The sequence below is a fragment of the Lynx rufus genome, unplaced genomic scaffold (genome assembly GCF_022079265.1).
Source record: "Lynx rufus isolate CCGP_SWC_20201006 ecotype Redwood Valley unplaced genomic scaffold, mLynRuf1.p SCAF_45, whole genome shotgun sequence".
Lineage (NCBI taxonomy): Eukaryota > Metazoa > Chordata > Mammalia > Carnivora > Felidae > Lynx > Lynx rufus.
The window spans coordinates 1,746,535-1,764,513 of NW_025814862.1; the positions used below are offsets into that span (position 1 = coordinate 1,746,535).

A 17,979-nucleotide genomic window follows, 5' to 3' on the forward strand; every position below is an offset into this window, starting at 1 on the left:
TGCTTCAGCCAATGTGCCCCCACTCTTCTGGCTTCCCAGGCCAGGGAGACGTTTGTTCCTAAACTTCCCTGTCATTGGAGTCACACCATGTCTGGCTTCTTTCACTCAGCAGCTTCTTTCAATTAGCATGTCTGTGATGGGTGATCAACCTTTTAGGTAGCCATTCTTACTTATGCCATGTGTCATCCATTGTGCAACTCTACCCCAGATCACTTTTCTGTTCTGTTCTACACTCGATGGACATTGGGGTGCAGTCTGCCAGACAGTTTTCCCAGGTGGTGTGTATCCATTTACTTTTCCCACCAGCCACGTGGGGTGTTCCCCTTGTCAGACATCCTTACCAACATCTGACATTGTCAAGGAACTTGCCTTTATAATAAGCACTCTTGTTGATTTTGAATGCATACTCAAATTTGAGACCCACTAGGTGCCACGACAGTGGGAATGGAGAGGATGATTTAGGAGGGAGAGATCCTATATGTAAGGAAGCTTTGAAATTCGGCAACTGTGTGTACGTGCAGGAGGAAGGGGAGGAGAAAGACACAGATATGCATCCCTGAGGGAGATGGGCCCTGATTCTGTGCTGCTTCTGACAGGTGGGGTACAAGGTGATGGTGTATAGGGACGCCTGGGTGGCTCAGTCAGTTAAGTGTCCAACTTCGGCTCAGGTCATAATCTCTCTGTTCATGGGTTCGAGCCCTGTGTCAGGCTCTGTGCCGACAGCTTAGAGCCTGGAGCCTGCTTGGGATTCTGTGTCTCCCTCTCTCTCTGCCTCTTCCCTGCTCGTGTTCTGTCTGTCTCTCTCTCAAAAATAAATAAACATTAAATAAATGAAAAAAATTTAAGGTGATGGTGTGTGGAGTGTGTGGGGTGTCAACCCTTCCAAGGAGAGAGTCCAGTGGCCAGTGGGTGATGCAAGGAACAAACATGGAAGAGCAGTTAGCTGCAGTTGTGAAGTGGGTGGGAGTGGCAGAGGAGGCCAGGCAGAAGGCTCTGGCGGTGGGTGTGGTGGGCAGAGGAGATGTGCGGAGAGACTGGGGTGGGGCAGTGTGGGCACGGGAAGCCAGTCCCAGCAGCTTGGGCCTGCCTCTGTCTCCTGTTTTGGTCATTGTGTTCAGGACTGATGGGTGCAGTACTTAATTCCCTCTCAGATAACATTGTAGAGGATTTCAAAACAGGAAGATGTTTTCCATACTCTCTCTACCCAGAGATGGCTATTGCTGACAGTTTAATTTTTTCTCTTCAGTCCTGCTTCTGTGGGTGTATGCTTTGATATGTATGTATTTTATTTATTTTTAAAATGTATTTATTTTTTAATTTTTTTAAATTTACATCCAAGTTAGCATATAGTGCAACAATGATTTCAGGAGTAGATCCCTTAATGCCCCTTACCCATTTAGCCCATTCCCCCTCCCACAACACCTCCAGTAACCCTGTTTGTTCTCCATATTTAAGGGTCTCTTATGTTTTGTCCCCCTCCCTGTTTTTATATTATTTATGTTCCCCTTCCTTTATGTTCATCTTTTTTGTATTTTAAAACCCTCCTATGAGTGAAGTCATATGATATTTGTCTTTCTCTGACTGACTCATTTCACTTAACATAATACCCTCCAGTTCCATCCACGTAGTTGCAAATGGCAAGATTTCATTCTTTGTGATTGCCGAGTAATACTCCATTGTATATAGATACCACATCTTCTTTATCCATTCATCCATCGATGGACATTTGGGCTCTTTCCATACTTGGGCTATTGTTAACAGATAGTGCTACTATAAACACTGGGGAGCGTGTGTCTCTTTGAAACAGCATACTTGTATCCTTTGGATAAATACCTAGTAGTGCAATTGCTGGGTCGTAGGGTAGTTCTATTTTTAGTTTTTTGAGAAACCTCCATACTGTTTTCCAGAATGGTTGCACCAGCTTGCATTCCCACCAACAATGCAAAAGAGATCATCTTTCTCTGCATCCTCGCCAACATCTGTTGTTGCCTGAGTTGTTAATGTGAGCCATTCTGACAGGTGTGAGGTTGTATCTCATTGTGGTTTTGATTTGTATTTCCCTGATGATGAGTGATGTTGAGCCTTTTTTCATGTGTCGGTTGGCCATCTGGATGTCTTCTTTGGAGAAGTGTCTATGCATGTCTTTTGCCCATTTCTTCACTGGATTATTTGTTTTTTGGGTGTGGAATTTGGTAAGTTCTTTATAGACTTTGGATACTGACTCTACCTGATACGTCGTTTGCAGATATCTTCTCCCATTCCGTCAGTTGCCTTTTAGTTTTGCTGATTGTTTCCTTTGCTGTGCAGAAGCTTTTTATTTTGATGAGGTCCGAATAGTTCCTTTTTGCTTTTGTTTCCCTTGCCTCTGGATATATGTTGAATAAGAAGTTGCTGCAGCCGAGGTCAAAGAGGCTTTTGCCTGCTTTCTCCTTGAGGATTTTGATGGCTTTCTGTCTTAGGTCTTTCATCCATTTTGAGTTTATTTTTGTGTATGGTGTGAGAAAGTGGTCCAGGTTCATTTTTCTGCATGTCGCTGTCCAGTTTTCCCGGCACCGCTTGCTGAAGAGACTGTCTTTATTCTATCGGATATTCTTTCATGCTTTGTCAAAGATTAGTTGGCCATGCATTTGTGGGTCCATTTCTATCTGGTTCTCTATTCTGTTCCATTGATCTGAGGGTCTGTTTTTGTGCCAAGATATGTATGTATTTTAAGTATGTGAATATATATGTGTGTGTATACACACACACACACACACACACACACCTGTTTGTTTATTTATACCTGTATATTTTTATACTTGAACTCTTTTTTTTTTTAACTTTAATTTTTTAAAATTTATACTTGAACTCTTGAGTTCAGTTTGAGTTTTGGCTTTTTCACAGCTCAGATTGTGTTCCTCTCCTGGGGGTGACTCTGGCTGGGACCTGTGTGCCTATGGCCCCGGTTTATATGAGGCATGGACACAGCAAAGCTTCTGGCCAATGGGACTCTTCCCGTGGTTGGGTTGTGAGGAACTGGACTGACCTGTGGTGTGGGAGCAGATTTCTTAAGACATTTATTGGTTGCTGCCTTCCAGAGGGCCATGCTTCCCTAGGCTGAGGGGGACTGTGCAGCCAGGGTGACTCAGAGTGCATGGTCACTCCCTGTGTGACAGCCAAGATGGCCTCACAGTGAGGCAGTCTTGGGAGTAAGCCTTCTCCAAGCTCCTCTGCGCAGTCATCCTGCATGCTTGACACGAGCTTTTTATTTACTATCTTGTTAAAAGTTCCATTATGGCCTTTTCCAAATATTTGCAGAAGTAGAGATAGAAGAATGTTCTCTCAGGTACTTGGAGAGTTAGCAACATATGGCCAGTTTCACCCATCCCTCTCCACCCACTCCTGGACTATTTTCAATCACATTCCAGACACCATATGATGTCAACTGCTAGTCCTTGAGTGCAGATCTGTAGACGATAGGGCTTTACTCTCCAAATACCACAAAATCATGTGAGATAAGCATTTTAATAAATTATTGGCTTGGCAGAGAGAATCCTCAGCACGTGGTTGCAGGCCTGGAGCCCAGAGGCCAGTGCCTGAACAGGGATCTCGAGGACTCTCCTGGACCTGTTGAGGCCAAACCAGCAGATTGGAGTAAATGACAAAGTTTGTAAGTCTTCTGAACTAGCTCAAATAACAACATGCTCTTTTCAGGGCAATGATATTCTCTCTAGGAGTAGTTCTTCTGTTGATCCAGTTCGTTGGGGATTGAGAAATCTTGAGGGCAGAATTTGGAGAGCTTGATCAAACAAACCAAGAGGAATGTGAGAAGAAAGTGCTTTCAGTCTCTTGTGTTTGTATGATTAAGAAATTTCTTTCTGCAAGACTAAAATATTCTTTCCTTACATGTAGGTGGCTGGCTAAATTCTGAAATACGGATTTTTATCTAGTTAGAAAACACTTTATATTTCTTCAAAAAGTCAGAGAACCGGAATGCAGAAGGATGGCAACAAAGAAAAGGAAGCAGTTGTATTCTGCTAACGGCTACCTGTGAGGTCAAGAAGGCCCACTCCCTGTTGAGGCCAGGTGTTTGTATTGGTTACTATTGGTGATTGAACAATTGGTGTCTAGTCATTGGCCTGCCTCCTAGACGAAACCACCTGGGGCAGTAAACCGCTGCCACGGAACTGAGAGGAGAGGAGACCAAGAGAGGCACGGGAGGCTGCTCTGGAGCTTCCTAAGGACTTGGTGAAGGTCGAAGACCCAACTGAACTGTCCTGCGCTTTGGGGGGTGGGATGGACAGGAAGGGGCTTTTTCAGCTGGATGGGAGGATGCAGGGGACTGCTTTGCTCAGGACTTCTCTGAGTGAGGGGCTGTGGAATGTGTGGTAGGCTTTTCGGGATGCTCCTGGGGTCAAAATTGGCAATGAAGTGTGAGCATCATGTCTCCATGTTGTCTGAGTCTGGAAGGATTAGAAAGGTGAAGGAGGGATGCCTGGGTGGCTCAGTTGGTTAAGTGTCCAACTCCTGATTTTCAGCTCAGGTCATGATCTCACAGTTCGTGTGTTCGAGCCCTGTGTTGCTACAATGTCAGCACACAGTTTGCTAGGGATTCTGTCTCTCTGCCCCTCCTGAACGCTCATGCTCTCTCTCAAAATAAATAAATGATAATAAAAAAAAGAAAGGTGGAGACCCCCCTTTTTTTTAAGTAATCTCTATGCCCCACATGGAGCTTGAACTCAAGAGTCACATGCTGTACCCACTGAGCCAAGCAGGTGGCCCGAGGAGACCCTTATTAACTGCTGGTGTTCACTAAGTATTTCTTTGTGGCAGAGTCTGTGGCACACTCTTTATGTGGATTTTGTCATTGAACTTTCAATTCTTATTTTATCAAAGTAATATATGCACATTCAGTTTTAAAAGTCAAGGAGTGGTAAAAGACAAGAAACCGTGGTGTGTCCCCACTCACTGAGTACTCCCCTGTGACTCTCTGCTCTTCCTTCTGGCATGTGCCTGTGATTCCGTGTAACGTGCATGTGCCTCTATCTCAGGTCATCACGTTTATGAGTTTCATAAATTATCTATTGACTTTCTCTGTAGCTCCCTTTACACAGCCATTAACTGTGCTTCTCCCTCGTTCTGCCAGTATTTTACCTTCTGGGTAAATCCGTAAGGAATACTTACGTTTTATGCCTATACAAATGATATCCTACAGATGACCATTATTTTTTTTCTCCAGAATTAAATTGCCTTCTTAAAAATGTGCCCAGTTTTCTGTGTACCTGTGGCTGACTTTTCCTGTATCTTCCAGTCACCGCTCAGTACGGTCATCCCCACGCTCAGTGCTGCCAGGCTGTCTGTCAGCTCTGGCTTTTTCCCTGGACTTCCCTCTGGAGCTCTCATGGGCACAGGCCAGAGGCAGTGCTAGTCTCTTGAGCTGCACAGCTCCATTGTTGGGTTTCTCGTTTCCTGTATCCTGTGGTGTGTTCTTTTTGGTTCACTCCCTCATCCCACTAGCTTCTAGAGAAAGAACTCAATTTCTGGAGGCCATGTCCATTTGGGTGCACATGGGCTTCTGGTTTGGAAATACTAACTCAAGGATTGAGAAGTGCATCCCGCTGTTTTCTTGTTTCTCGTGCTGCTGCTTGTGCGGGCCCAGCAATTCTCCCAGTGAGCTTCGAGGCGACTTGTCTCATTGCCACAACTCATGTCCGGTGCTTCAGGGAAAGTTCCTCCAAATCATGTCGTGTCACGTTCCTTCTGCTCCCTGTGTTCCCTCTGCCCCCCTGTGTCTGAATGTTGGCCCTTTGGTCCTCTTGTAATTTATCTTTTATCTTCTATATCCATCTCTTTGTCCTTTTGCTGTGTTCTGTGGGAGATTTCAGTTTTATCTCTGACTTTTCATTGCTAACATGCTTTTAATTCTAAGAACTCTTTGCTTTGCTCTTTGTAACCTGACTTCCTGTTTTGTAGACTCCTGTTCTTGTTAAATGGATGCAACGTCTTATCTTTGGATAGTAAAGATAGTTTCTTGGCATTTTTTCTCATGGGGTCTTCATCTGCCACGTAAGGGTGTCTTGGGAAGCCCTTGGTTGGTGGCTCACCTCAAGAGGACAGGGGTACCAGGAAGGCAGGCGGATGCTTTTAGCACGAGGGGCTTGTCCACTGGGAGCTTCCCCAGAGGTTCATGTAGCTTCAGGCTCTGTGTCTTTCCTCCAAAACATGGTCTTCTAAACACTGGGCTGTAGAGTGAAGGCCTGGGTGCTACACTGGAGGAAGCCACGGGTGGGCAGAAGGGAGACAGGTGGGCTTCAACAGTTAGTGTGGATCTAGACACTCAGTGGCCACATAGTTCACTTTTTTCATTATCCTCCCCTTGCCCTTCACCTGGGTGGGTTGACCCCTCCCAGTGCAGTGACTCTTCTCCAGAGAATAAATCTCTGGTATCTGCTGGTGTGGGAATGGTTACCCAGCAGTGTGAAGTGGAGGAGGGGATGCGGGGAAGGCTTTCACACAGGAATCTTTCCATTTACCCTTGGTTCCTGAGTGCCTGGCACACCCTGTCCTGAGCTTTGCCAAGATCTGGAGCTGTCACTGGGTTGGCCCTCAGCCCTCCTCACTGTCACTTACTTAGGACTCTGCTTTCTTAGCTTGCCGTGTCTATCACCACTGGACCATCGGCTTTCTAGATTCTAAAATCCTGTTGTTGGAGCCATTACTCCTGTCCTTCCTGGCTTTGTGAGTTTGTGTTAAAGAAAAACAAAATCCCCCTTTATCGGTAGTTTTAGTGGGGTTTTAAGACGGAACAAAATTAGACGTGCAGGTTCAGTTCCTTATGCCAGCCTGGAGGTTCATATTTAATTTTATTTTTAAATGAAATTATTGCAGGGAACATATTTATTTGCACTGTGGCTTAAGCTAGCTTAATTTAAGTCAAAACTGTGTTTCCTGCTCAGGACCAGTGTAGTGATTTGCTTTCCTTCTGGTCTGTCTTCACTTCCTGGCCCTTCTAGGGGTGGGCTCATAGGATTCCTCCTCTGGGGCAGGGCAGAAAGTTTGGGATAGGCCTCAACCATGGGCAATGCTTAGACCCAGCCGGCATTTAGAGAGGGTGGGACAGCTCTCTCTTGTGCTGGCCTGAGCTCTGCTTTACCAAACAGAGCATTCCTGGGCTGTGCCACAAGTGCTGGGAGCTTACCCCTACACATACACGACAGTTGCACAGGCATGGGGTGAGGGTGGGGTGGGTGCTGTCCTGAGCACCTGATAGGGAAGCAGGGATGCCAGAGCCTTGCTTCTCTGGTATCAGCGGCGGACTTGAAGTGCCCAGGGTCTGGAGTATCAGGGGCACCTTTTCCTTATCTCTTTGGTGGATGGTTGGTAAAATTGTGGTAGGATTCTTTTTTAACTTGGCAAGATCTTTTTCCCTATATGGTGTCTGCTTTTGATGGTGTGCTTAGGAAAGCCTTCCTCATCCCAGTGTTATGTAAGTATTCTCCTGTTATCTTGAGCTTCATAAGATTGGGGCTTTTACACAAACAGGGTGAAGGGTCACTCATGTAAACTGCAAGGTCCTAGGTAGTTGAACAGACTCTTTGCACATGCAGGTGCCACTTCATCTGGAGGCTTCTCTTGTAGGGTGGGGAGAGGCGGGGCTGGCAAAATTCCTGCCCTGTGAGAGGTCAGTTGCTTGATGGTTGTGTGGTTCTCAAATGAGGAGAGGTTTCCTCGGGGCAGAACAGAAGCCTCACACAGATAGATGGGCATCCTGTCCATCTGAAGCTAGGAGGGTGAGGCTGTGACCCAGAGAGGAAAGAACCTTCCTGCTTTAGACAGCAGCAGGAGACCAGACGGGCTCGCTCTTCTGTGAATGTGAGCACACATTCAGCAATGGCAGAGGTGGTTGAGTCTGGAGAAGCGTGTGGCATTGAAGAGGGTGCCGTCAGGAGAGGTGGAAAGACCCTTGGGTGTGAACCAGGGCCCTTTGGAATGGAGCATGATGGGAGGGTCAGGCAGCCGGAGAGCAGGGAAGGCCGCTTAATGTTTCACATCAGCATACCCACTCAAAGCCCCTTCCTGAGAAGTGTGCAGCCGCTGGGGCACACTTCCAGGTGGCTCGGCTTCAGTAGGAGAGCAGCTCTGCCTGAGGGAGACTGCTGTCATCTGCTAGGAAGGGAGCGACACCAGCATCATCGAACGTTGGAGGTATTTTGGGATGCAGTCTTACTGCGCAGTTAGGCAGACTGCTTTCTGATTTCTGTAACACACCCTAGTGCTTCCTGTGTGCCAAGTGCCTGACATCATTACTGTAATCCTCAGACCAGCCCCATGAGGTAAGGACACACCGCGTCTGTATCCAGATGCTGTATCCAGGGTCACCGGCTGGGGGGTGGAGTCGCAAGGGGCAGGCTGGGAGCATTAGCACACTTGGAGCTTACATCCATGCATACCTTCCCAGGACACAGTTTGCTAGTTTTTTTTGCCTTATCCTGCACTGATTTGTGTTACAAAGAATATGAACCAACTCCAGTTGACAAATTGAGTTTCCCAATTTGGGGACAGAAAAAAGTGTAGGCCGGATGCTGGACAGGAGCTGTGCAGGCTGTGCCAAGGCTGGACCTGTCCTCACACCCTGACTCTTCTGTGCACCTGCCTTCATTCTAACCACAGCCCTTTCAGAGAGCTTCTTTATGAGGAGCATGTGTGTGTATGTGTGGGGAGGAGATGGAGTGCCTCTGCCAAGACCCAGAGCTGGCCAGTGGCCAGGCTGGAATTTGAGCCCCAGTATGTGTGATTTCTGGGTGATTCTGGAGCCCAGGCCCTTCTTCCTCTGCTTCCTGCAGGTTCAGTGCCCAGCACTTCCACCCATCTTGGCACATACCTTTCCTGTCACCCTGGCTTCTGCTGCCTGGGTGTGCTTATTCGAGGATTGATTTCTCCTGTATCTGCCACACTGATTCTCGATTCTGTATATTGTGACCTGTCAAAATGCATGGCATTACCACTCCTTGTGTTAAAAATAGGCAGTTATGTGGTACTGATTACTGCCTGCTGCATACCAGTCTCTGCTCTCAAGGTGTTCATAGGACAAGCAGGGCTGACCGACAGGGAGCTGACAGTTCCCACAGGAGCTGCCTCGGGTGTGGCCAGGGTGACCATGAGGTTTCTCTGAGGCAATGAGTGGGGGTGCCTCAGTAGGAGCATGGTTGGAGGGCCCAACAGGCAGGGCTGGGGGGATGGTTGGGCAGTATACTTGGCAGCAGGGCTCTGGGGGGCTGAGGGAGTGGGCTCCACAGCTGTCTGCCTTGCTGGTAAGGAGCGAGGCCCTTGAGGCAGGTGGGGACAGAGCCTGGGTCACTTCCCACTCCCATTGGCAGTCATGTGGCTTGGGAAGCTGGCAGAGGTGGTAGGAGTGGGACCGGGAGACAGAAGCCTATGAAGAAGGACCACCAAAGGTACAGTGAGAGATGGGGTGAGGACTTGGATTTTAAGGAACAGAAGTCAGAATTAGGAAGTGAAGAGGGGGTTCCCAGATTTCCAGTGTGGGCAATTGGTGGACATAGAGCTGAGGTTACAGGGTTTTTTTTGTTTTGTTTTTTTTTGTTTTTTGGTGTGTCACTGCCCTCTGCTCAGGCAGGGTCTGGACAGGAAGGGCCTCCTCTGACCTCCTGGGAGGGGAGTTCACAGGGCCTGTGGGGTAGATCAGGTCCTCCCCCAGGAAACTCTGGTCTAAACCAGATACCAGTTGAACCCTGACCAGGCCGACTGGTGTAGCCATGGCAAACAGGAGGAAGCTATACCAGGGGAGCTGTGAGCCCAGCTTGAAAGGGAGGACTGCTTGCTCCTGAGCCAGTGTCAGTCCTCCATCCATCTCAGAGGCCTGGGCATGCCCAGGCAGTGGCCACCAGACAGGCCCCTCCGTTATGGTGCTGCCACCTTCCTGTCAGCCTCAGGGTTAGGAACGGCTGCCTTGGTATCGGAACTGGGGCAGGACCACCGATTCGGGTCCACCCTTGTGAGCTGATCCTAGTTTTGCTCCCTGACCTCCCCCAGCTGGGCAGGCCCTTGGCTTCCCCGCACTGACCTCAGTCTTGCTCATGTGTGGGTGGAGCTCACTAAGACTTGTTTGTTCTTCTAAGTTGTTTTCTCTGAGGCTGTAACCACCACTCTGTCTTTAGATCTATTTTCTTGTGTGCTAGTTTGACTTTGTTGAGTGACAGTTGCTGGAAGGGGTATGTTTTCTGGAGACAGAGGCTGAGGAGTGGCCATCCAGGTTCAGCTACTTCTGTAGGCATCGTGGGGACAGGGCACAGGGGGCTGTGGAGAGCAGCTGGTCCTGCATCTGCTTGGGGGCTGCCCTGAATGTGGGGCTGGGACCCACAGCAGCCTCATGCAGTGAGCACGTTGGTCTTTGGTACAGAAGGAGGAAGGGACACCACCCTTAACCACTGATGTGAGAAACTGTTCCCTGTGCAGTTAGAACCAGATAATGGACGGCAAGATGCTGAGCTGGCTGAAAAGGAAAGGACAGGGCCTCCTTGGGGAAAGCGTGGGGTGGTAACAGAGAGCAGAACTGCCTGGTTTCTTTTTTGCCTCATCTTCTATTCTGTGGAGCGTGATCTGCAGACTAGAAACAGGAGCAAAAACATTTAAAAAAAATATGGTTTGCAGAACTGAAAATAGTGCTCAGGGCCCTCTTCACTCTTTAGCCAACAAACATGCAGGGCCTGTTTGGACAGGTGTTGTGTGCAGCAGTGGAAAGGACACGTACGTGACATGGGCCCAGTGCTGCCTCGCAGAGTCCTGGCTTCCGGCTGAAGAGTGGCCTTCCTCCTTGGCTCCATAGCTGCTCAGCCCCTTTGGTGGACGTTTATTCTAGTTCTGTTTGCTCTTGTTAAGGTGTGTGTTCTAGCTTGTCAAGAGAGGCCTGTTTCTGGCCTCCTGTCTTGATGATGCTCCTCAGGTTCTTTGAGTCACAGCCAATGACCATACTGTCCGTGTCCTCAGTGGTGTCGCCCTGACCAGGATGGGGCAGGGCTCCTCCCTCCGCACATCTGGGATCTGGTGCCTTCGGACCTGGCAAGGTCCCCCCGCTTCAAAGCTATTAAGCTGTTGTCTGTGTCTTGTCTCTGTGGATGGTGCCAGGTGTCTTTGCTGCGGTCAGAGTGCACGGAGTTTGTGTGGGGCCTGTGAGTCTGCTGACTCCATTAAAAGTGGCCAGCCAACAGCTTGGGAGAATTGCTTTCAGCCAGCCAGGAGCCTGCCTAAGCCCTTGGAGATTGCTTGTCTTGGGCACAGAGCCCATCTGCGTAATCGAGTCCCCCTCTCAGAGCCCTCAGCCCTTCCTCTGCCTTTTTGTGCTTCACACCTTGGTTTCTGGCTCCACCTCCTATCCATGGCCTCTCCACTTCTTCTCAGCCAGCCTCCAGCGTGTTCCACTGACCAGCAAGTACCCTCTTGCTGTGTCTACTTCTCTCCCCTCACCTCCTGCGGCTCTGTGGCCCTCAGCCCTGGCAAGTCTCCATGGCAAGGTTTGCCTCACACTGCTATTGGAAGGTGGGGAAGGGAACAGGTATGGCCTTGGGGGCTTGGGGGCACAGGTGAGTTGTCCTTCTGAAAGCGGGTTTGCTCAGTCAGTTCTCTTGTCAGAAATGCTCAGTGGCTTAGAGCCTAACTGGGTGACGACTCTTGATCTCCACATATGGATGCCTGCCTCATGCTGGCTCAGTCCTCTGAGCCTGCCACCCTCACTTCCCCACGAGTTTGATCTCGTGTTGTCCTTCTGCATTGTTCCTTTTACTCCATTCTTGTGGCCCTGATCACATTGCCCCTCGTGCGTGTGTCTGCTCCATCCTGACTGCCTTGTTAACAGGAACATGTTGTTGCTTCTTCGCCTCGGTGGAGGTTGGGGAAGCAGATGGGGGTAGGGACTCTGAACCCATGTGTTTAATGAGTTACCCAGCAGTGTAATGGGTCAGTGTCATTTTATGCTTCTTTTACACATTAATACAGATTTGTCCAAGTCTTAGAATCTAGCCTCCTTTCTGAATTTAAGGATCACAAACATGATCCTGCAGCCCCATTTGCATACTCTTCCAGTACCCTGGGGTTTGCTGCTTGTTTGTGTGGAGCAGTCAGTAGGCTTTCTAGCACCACTGGACCGGGCATGTTTATTTTTATTTTTATTATTTTTTTAATGTTTCATTTATTTTTGAGAGAGAGAGGGAAAGTGCACGAGGGTGAGTGGGGGAGGGGAAGAGAGAGGGAGACACAGAATCTGAAGCAGGCTCTAGGCTCTGAGCTATCCGCGCAGAGCCCGATGCGGGGCTCAAACTCATGAACCTTGAGATTATGACCTGGGCTGAAGTCGGACGCTTAACCGACTGAGCCACTCAGGTGCCTCTGGATCAGGCTTTTTTTAATTCTCCTGGGGTGAGGCAGCAGATCCCTGACGTGCTCGTTCATGTGTTTACCAGCATGCCCAACGCTGGGAAAGAGGCAGGCTCTGAGCAGATGGGCCAGTCCCTGGGACCCAAGCCTAACATGCCCCTTCCTTTCTGACACACACAAATGTTCTTCTTAGCTTTGTGTGTGTTCGGCAGGGTGTGTGCTGCCATTCACAGGGAGCTCAAGCTTAGCTGGTGTACGTGGCTCTATCCTAGCAGAGCATCAGCCGGTGAAAACCTATGATAGCATTCTGTCTGTGATTGGGCATGTTTTGGCAAACGTGTTTTTAAGTGTTTGCCACATTTGTGGGGTTTATTTCCTTTGTCCAACCTGGAGAACCTGCACGTCCCACGTACTTTGGGAGGGACTAAGAGTTGACTTTGTGTGCCTCCTTTGTTTTACAGAGGAGGAGACTGGAGCCAGGGCCCCACGGTTCTTAATGCCAGAGTTGAGTGGGGACCCAGGCCACTCAGAGGGTAGGAAATCGAGGGTGCTGGCTACTCAGCCATCTGAATACACTTGATTTTGTGGGGGTTGTGAGTGACTCCTAGGGCCTAGATCCTCTGGTTCTTTGTGCTGGAGGTAGCTGCTTTGCTTTGTGGTGTCTGCCTTTACTGTTTTTTCCCTCTCATGGCTCTGCCCTCTTACTCCCTTGCTCAGCTTGCTTGCCTTTTATCGCTGTGCTGAGAGTCCCTCCCTTGATGCCTCTCCTGGACCTTAGCTAAGCTGGTATGCCATGGGACAGTGCCTCTTCCATCCAGGGGCAGTTGCTGTGCAGGGCCTGCTGGCCTGGAACCCTGCAGGAGCAGACTTATAGGCACATGTCAATATCTCTTCTTCTTCTTCTGTGTTACAGTGAGGATGCCATGAGAAAAGCTGGTGTGGCCCACAGTAAATCCAGCAAGGATATGGAGAGCCATGTGTTCCTGAAGGCCAAGACCCGGGTAAGGCCTTGGTGGGTGCAGTCACCCTCCCTGGCAGCGAGGCTTAGGAAGGGGAGGGTGCAGGGCAGAATCTGGAAGCTATCTGCCTATGGAGTGGGGGCGGGGTGGCTGCTCACTGATTGACCATGGGCACTGTCACCTTTACCATCAGTATGCTGTCAGTCTTCCCACGTGTCCATGGTATACGGGCGGGAGGGTGGGGGGAGACATGCAGGATGTAGGCCTGGCCTGTGATTACAACCCCATTGCCAACACCATCCATTCATGGTGGGCAGAGCCCAGCTCTTGTAGGGTGTTCAATGGAGTCCAGCTGTTCCTCTGAGTAAGAGTGCTCCCCATGGTGCTCACCGAAGCTCCACAGGGCTCTGACACGTGGGCCCAGAAGAGTTCTTGTCATCTTTTGTTTAGTGCTAAAGGTGATGCTTGTGGAAGTTGAGGCCTTGAGCTAGGATCCAGGCCGAGGAATGTTACAGGTGGAGTAGTTGGGGAGGATTTCCAATGTATGAGCTCTCGTCCTGGGCCAGGTGCCATGGGCTTCATGTGACTACCTCCTTTCAATAGAGTGTTCTCCCCAGGGCAGAGCTGTTTTTGTAGAAATGAAGCAGAACAGGAACAAGGAAGCCAGCGGCTTGTCTAGTGTTACCCAGCTTATGCGAGAAGGGGCTGATGCCCAGCCAGGGCTTTTGTTGCACCACTGCACCTGCCCTGCCTCCCTCTCAAATCCTGACTGTGCAGACCCTCAGCTGCACTGGGTCTGCGTTGAGCACTTTGTTCCTGAGTGTGGTATTGGGAGTTCTAGAACATCGTTTCATGTCAAGAATTAAAAGCAGATGCTGTTAGGGGGGCCTGGGTGGCTCAGTCGGTTGAGCGTCCAACTTTGGCTCAGGTCAGGATCTCGCAATTTGTGAGTTCGAGCCCCATGTCAGGCTCTGTGCTGACAGCTCAGAGCCTGGGGCCTATTTCAGACTCTGTGTCTCCCTCTCTCTGCCGCTTCCCCGCTCATGCTCTGTCTCTCATTGTCTCTCAAAAATGAATAAACATTAAAAAAATTAAAAAAGAAAAAAAGCAGATGCTGTTTGTGGCCCTCAGTGGGATACTGGTTTGGATAAACCAACTTTTAAGACATATAGAGGTCAGTTCGGGAAATTTGGACATGGTCTGTGTGTTTAGATGAGGTGAACGTTTTTCGAAATGGAAAGATCAAGATTATCGGCTGGAGAAAGCAATTTCCAGAAGAGAAACCACCTGTATGATGTGTTTGTGACCACATGTAAGTGTAAGAAAGAGCCCTGAGCACTGAGATGTGAAGGGGTCTGCACTCTGGATATACGTAATAAACATTTTCTTGGGACACCTGGGTGGCTCAGTTGGTTAAGCATCTGACTTTGGCACCTTTCGTGAGTTCGAGCCTCACATCAGGCTCTGTGCTGACAGCTCAGAGCCTGGAGCCTGCTTCAGATTCTGTGTCTCCCTCTCTGTCTGCCTGTTTGCCCGTGCATGCGTGTGTGCGATCTCTCTCTCTCTCTCTCTCTCTCTCTCTCAATAACTAAACATTTAGAAAAATGTTTTTAAATAAATAAAAAATAAATAAAATCTTTAGAAAAAAACACACATTTGTGTAGAAGCTTTCCTGTTGACATACCATTTTCATTTCTCTTGGGTAGATACTGAGGAGTAGAATTGCTGAATCATATGGTAATACTGCCAGGCTGTGGGTTTTGTTTTTTGTTTTTTGTTTTTTTAAATAAAGATTTTATTTTGGGGGCACCTGGTTGTCTCAGTCAGTTTGTTAGGTGTCTGACTTCGGCTCAGGTCATGATCTCATGGTTCGTGGGTTTGGGCCCCATGTCAGGCTCTGTGCTGACAGTTCAAAGCCTGGAGCCTGCTTTGGATTCTGGTCTCCCTCTCTCTCTGCCCCTTCCCCACACATTCTCTGTCTCTGTCTCTGTCTCTCAAAAATAAATAAATATTAAAAATTTTTTTAAAATTTATTTTTAAGTAATCTCTGTACCCAATGTGGGGCTCAAACCCACAACCCTGAGATCAGGAATTTCATGCTCCACCTACTGAGCCAGCAAGGCGCCCTGCCAGACTTTTTGAAAGCAGTTGTGTCATTTTGCGTTCCCATCAACAGGGTATGAGATTCCAATACCTCCACTCCTTATCAACACTTGTTATTGTTTGTCTTTTTTTTATTATTATTATAGCTGTCATAATGAGTGTGAAGCAGTATCTCACAAAAATTGTGGTTTTGATTTGCATTTCCTGGTGACTAATGATATTGAGCATCTTTTCATGTGCTTGTTGGCCGTTTGTATATACTCTTAGGAAAATTGTTTATATAGATCCTTTGCTGATTTTATTTAATTTTATTTTTTTAATTAAAAAAATTTTTTTATTACGTTTATTTTTGAGAGGCAGAGAGAGACAGAGCGTGAGTGGGGGAGGGGCAGAGAGAGAGGGAGACACAGAATCCGAAGCAGGCTCCAGGCTCTGAGCTGTCAGCACAGAGCCCGATGGGGGGCTCAAACTCATGAACTGTGAGATCATGACCTGAGCCGAAGTCGGATGCTTAACCGACTGAGCCACCCAGGCGCCCCAATTTAAAAAAAATTTTTTTGGGGCGCCTGGGTGGCTCAGTCGGTTAAGCGTCCGACTTCGGCTCAGGTCATGATCTCACGGTCTGTGGGTTCGAGCCCCGCGTCGGGCTCTGTGCTGACAGCTCAGAGCCTGGAGCCTGTTTCGGATTCTGTGTCTCCCTCTTTCTCTGACCCTCCCTGTTCATGCTCTCTCTCTGTCTCAAAAATAAATAAATGTTAAAAAAAATTTTTTTTAAATAAAAAAAAAAATTTTTTTTTAACATTATTTATTATTGAGAGAGAGAGAGAGAGAGAGCATGAGCACAGGAGGGGCAGAGAGAGGAGGAGACACAGAATCCGAAGCAGGCTCCAGGCTCTGAGCTGTCAGCACAGAGCCCGACGTGGGGCTCGAACTCACAGACCGTGAGATCATGACCTGAGTCGAAGTCGGACGCTTAACTGTTTGAGCCACCCAGGTGCCCCATCCTTTGCCCATTTTAAAATTGACTTCTGTTTTTTTTTTTTAATTGATTGTTAGAGTTTTTATGTATTTTGGATCTAGGTTTCTTATTAGATGTAGAATTTGCAAATATTTGGGGGGATGGGGTGTTATTACTGGTCTTGTTTGTATTTTCTTAGCATTAAAAGATATTGATTAGGGCTTGTTGAACTATTTCAGCTTTTGAAATGCAGAACTTGTTGGTTCAGTATTGTTTGTTATCTATTGTTTGATAAGGAACTACCCAAAAGCTTAATGATCTAAGCAGTGAGTTATTTCTCCTGATTCTGTGGGTCAGCAGTCAGGGCAATTGGAATTGCCTGGCTGACCATTCTGCTGGTCTCCTGTGTGACCTCTCATACAGCTGTATTCAGCAGGCAGCTGTGCTGACCTGGAAGGTCCATAAAGGCTTTACTCACATTATCTGCACATTGGTTTTCCTGACATGGCCTCCACATGGTGTCTCCAGCAGTATGGCCTGGACTTCCTTACTATGTGGCAGCTAGCTTCTGAGGAGGAGGAAGTAGAAGCTGCCAGTCCTCACAAGTCCTAGAACCTCACTCAGATACAGGAGATCCTGAGGCCAGTGCCAATTCAGGGCAGTGGGAATTGCCTCTGTCTTTTGAAGTAAGCAGTGGCCTGTTTGTACAGGGAAGCCAGGGATTGTTGGTGGCCCTCTTGGAGATTGGCTGTCACAGATATTCTCTGATCATCTGAGGAATAAGCTTTCCGTCCCAAAGGGGGTACCTGGCAGCACAACAGCCCGCTCACTTTCTTAGCCTCTGCCTCACTGCAGCCCACACTCTGGATCTTAACAATAGCAGTCCATTTCCTTTGACCAAGCTCGTCCTAAATCCCTAACTCCAAGAGGAGGCCCCAGCTATTTGGAAGAGGTTTTTTGTTGTTGTTGTTTTTGTTTTTTAACAGGTGTTGGAAATTTCCTGTCTTTTTTACAGAGACAGACCTGCTCCTTAGGCACTGTTGTCGAGTGGCCAGCTTTTTACTACTGCTTAGGCTCCTCATAGAGCCGGCGCCAGTCAGTGCAGTGAGGCCCTTCTGTGAGGACTGGTCAGATGGCAGCCGGGGCACTCTTGTTACCTGCACCTCTGACCTGAGATTCCATTAGAACAACTCTGAAAGAATTGAAAAAGTGGAACCCCAGAGCAGAGAGAAGGATGAAGGAGAGTAATTTCTCTGTTTCTGGATTCTAGGAAGGGCTGGGAGGTGGAAGAGGCCAGAGAGAAGGGACTGACCTTCCCTGGGAATCCTGACAAGCTGGCCGGTCCAGAGGTGTCCACCCTGAAGGGAACTGGGGCACTAATGGGCACCTCAGGTTGCCTAGTGTATCTCTCAAGGCAAGGAAAATCTTTTTTTTTTTTTAATTTTTTTTTTCAACGTTTTTTATTTATTTTTGGGACAGAGAGACAGAGCATGAACGGGGGAGGGGCAGAGAGAGAGGGAGACACAGAATCGGAAACAGGCTCCAGGCTCCGAGCCATCAGCCCAGAGCCTGACATGGGACTCGAACTCA

At 48.3% G+C, this 17,979-nt stretch overlaps 1 protein-coding gene across 2 annotated transcripts in view; it reads left to right on the forward strand.

Annotated features, from left to right (window-relative positions):
* Window positions 1-17,979, forward strand: part of LOC124525703 (mediator of RNA polymerase II transcription subunit 15-like) — a 69,727-nt gene that overhangs the window by 9,498 nt on the left and 42,250 nt on the right. For both annotated transcript variants that reach the window (XM_047098264.1, XM_047098265.1), the window contains exon 2: window positions 13,283-13,370. In XM_047098264.1, the coding sequence (XP_046954220.1) occupies window positions 13,283-13,370 (88 nt within the window). The remainder of the gene's footprint in view (window positions 1-13,282; window positions 13,371-17,979) is intronic.